General features: G+C 56.6%; 1 protein-coding gene across 1 annotated transcript in view; it reads right to left on the bottom strand.

The window, feature by feature from the left end:
• Positions 1-233: 233 nt before the first annotated feature.
• Positions 234-1,973, bottom strand: part of LOC104472202 (carbohydrate sulfotransferase 11-like) — a 3,983-nt gene continuing 2,243 nt past the window's right edge. The window contains exon 3 of the mRNA XM_010087778.1: positions 234-1,079. Within this exon, the coding sequence (XP_010086080.1) occupies positions 234-1,079 (846 nt within the window). The remainder of the gene's footprint in view (positions 1,080-1,973) is intronic.

Below are 1,973 nucleotides of genomic sequence, written 5' to 3'. Positions count from 1 at the left end.
TCCCCTGCTGATGTTGAAGGGAGGGAAAGGGAAGGAAAAGCTCCATCCCCCGTGTTTTGAGAGGTGTCCCCCCTCCAGACCACGCATGAACGAGGCATCGGGATGTGCAGCAGACCACAACGGAGAGGGCACAGGAGAAGTCAACCAAGAGATGAGCACAGGGTGGGAGGAGAGGAACTGTGGCAAAATGAGAGTTACCCAGCTCTCCCTCGCCTCTCCCCCCAGCCCCTGCCTCATCGGATGCGGAGGTACGAGGGAATGGAGTAATTGAAGAGCAAGTAGTCCATTTTGTATAAATTAAAGAGTCTCCTTTGGTAGAAAGGGCTAATGTCTTGGAAGAACTGGGCCGTCATGTCATCTGTTGTCCTGGTGGTCTTGGATGAAGATGGGAACTTGACGCTCGTGTCGGCCCCAACCAGCTGGAGGATGTAGTTGGCGTCTTCGGTCAAGGTCTCGTACTTGCCCACCACGTCGTAGTGGACGATGCAGGGGTGGCAGAGCGAGTGCACCCGCTCCCAGTGCTCGTTGAAGGGCTCCTCCCGCTGCGTCCGTGGGTCCAGCAGGTAGTAGACGAACTCCTCGAAGCGCACGTCATCCCCGCGCTCCAGGGCCTTGTCGCTGGGCTCCTGCCGGTGCCGCCGGATGATCTTGGTCCCGTAGCGCTTGTGGAAGGCCGTGTTGTAGCTGCGGGTGAACTTGTTGCGATAGGCTGAGACCAGGCGCTCGAAGGGCTCCCGCACGAAGATGAACTTGAGGTAGCTGCGCAGGCGGTGGTTGATCTCGGGGATGCTGTACTCGGAGAGGGTGCGCAGGTTGGACGAGACATGGGCCTCGTTGGCGGGGATTTCCAGTGGGTCCCGGTACTTGCCTTGTCCCGTCAGGACCATCATCACCCGCTTCCAGTTCGTGCAGGCCACTTTGGGCACGTAGCAGTAGAGCAGCCCATGGGTGTCATCCACCACCAAGTGCCGCAAGTCATCCGGCCGCAGGAGACGCCGCTTGCGGGTGTAACGGTTGCAGATGTTGCTCAACAGCTCCCGTCTCTGCTGGTGAACCGCCTGCAGTGAGGACTGCTCAAACTGGGGAGAAAAAAAAAAAAAAAAAAAGAGATGGTCACCAGCTTGCCCAACAACATGCAACACTTGGCCAACAACTGTCCCCATTTCCCCTTCCCCTTTCCTGGGTCTGGCAGTCACTCATGTGGGATTTCTTTGGGGACAGTGTTGACTTTGAACACAACTGGATTTGGTGCATTTAATCCTTGGACTTTCTGGGGGCAAAACACAGAACAAAATGCGATGAGGAGTCGGACAAGAAGACAGGTTAAAGCGGGTGAGGGAAGAACAGGCAGCGTAGGGTCAATAACCAAATATTTGTTATGGCACCCACGCAGACACCAGGCTAAAGCTCTCCCTTATACCATTCAGGGGGGATGTCCATGGCCTGACCCCTCTGGGGGCAAACAGCAGAGCCCCGCACACCGCCTGGCTGCGCTGGGGCATTCAGCCTGCCCTGGCTGAAACTCCCCTCCAGACTTGGGGACATGACCTTTCCCATCATGGTTTTCATCAGAAATACCAAAATGTCACTAAAATTTCTGGGCAAGGAAATTATTTCCAGGAACTCAGAAAAGGAAGGTCCCCTCCTCCTCCCGCCCACTCCCTCCCCGTTTGCTCACGAGGGTTGGGAGGGTTCGCATTCAGCCCTGAAGTCATTGCTGGGAACCTCCAGCAGCCTCCTCAGACCATGACCACTAACGGCTTTGCCACCCGTTTGCTGACCCAGGGTGGTTCTGGCCCCTGGAGCTGTTGCTCTAACGCAATGCCATGACCCTCATGTCGCAAGACGATGGTGGCTTCCACTTTGGGGGTGTGAAGACACTCCTGCTGGTGTCACAGGGCCCCACGGAAATGTCTCTGGAGATGTGGCAACCTCCAGATGAAGGGCAGGGGCAGGCTGTGTCCTTGGTCCCT

This window comes from Pterocles gutturalis, unplaced genomic scaffold, assembly GCF_000699245.1.
Source record: "Pterocles gutturalis isolate BGI_N339 unplaced genomic scaffold, ASM69924v1 scaffold30581, whole genome shotgun sequence".
NCBI lineage: Eukaryota > Metazoa > Chordata > Aves > Pterocliformes > Pteroclidae > Pterocles > Pterocles gutturalis.
Note: the sequence above shows the minus strand (reverse complement) of the source record. Positions and strands in the feature narration are given on the sequence as shown.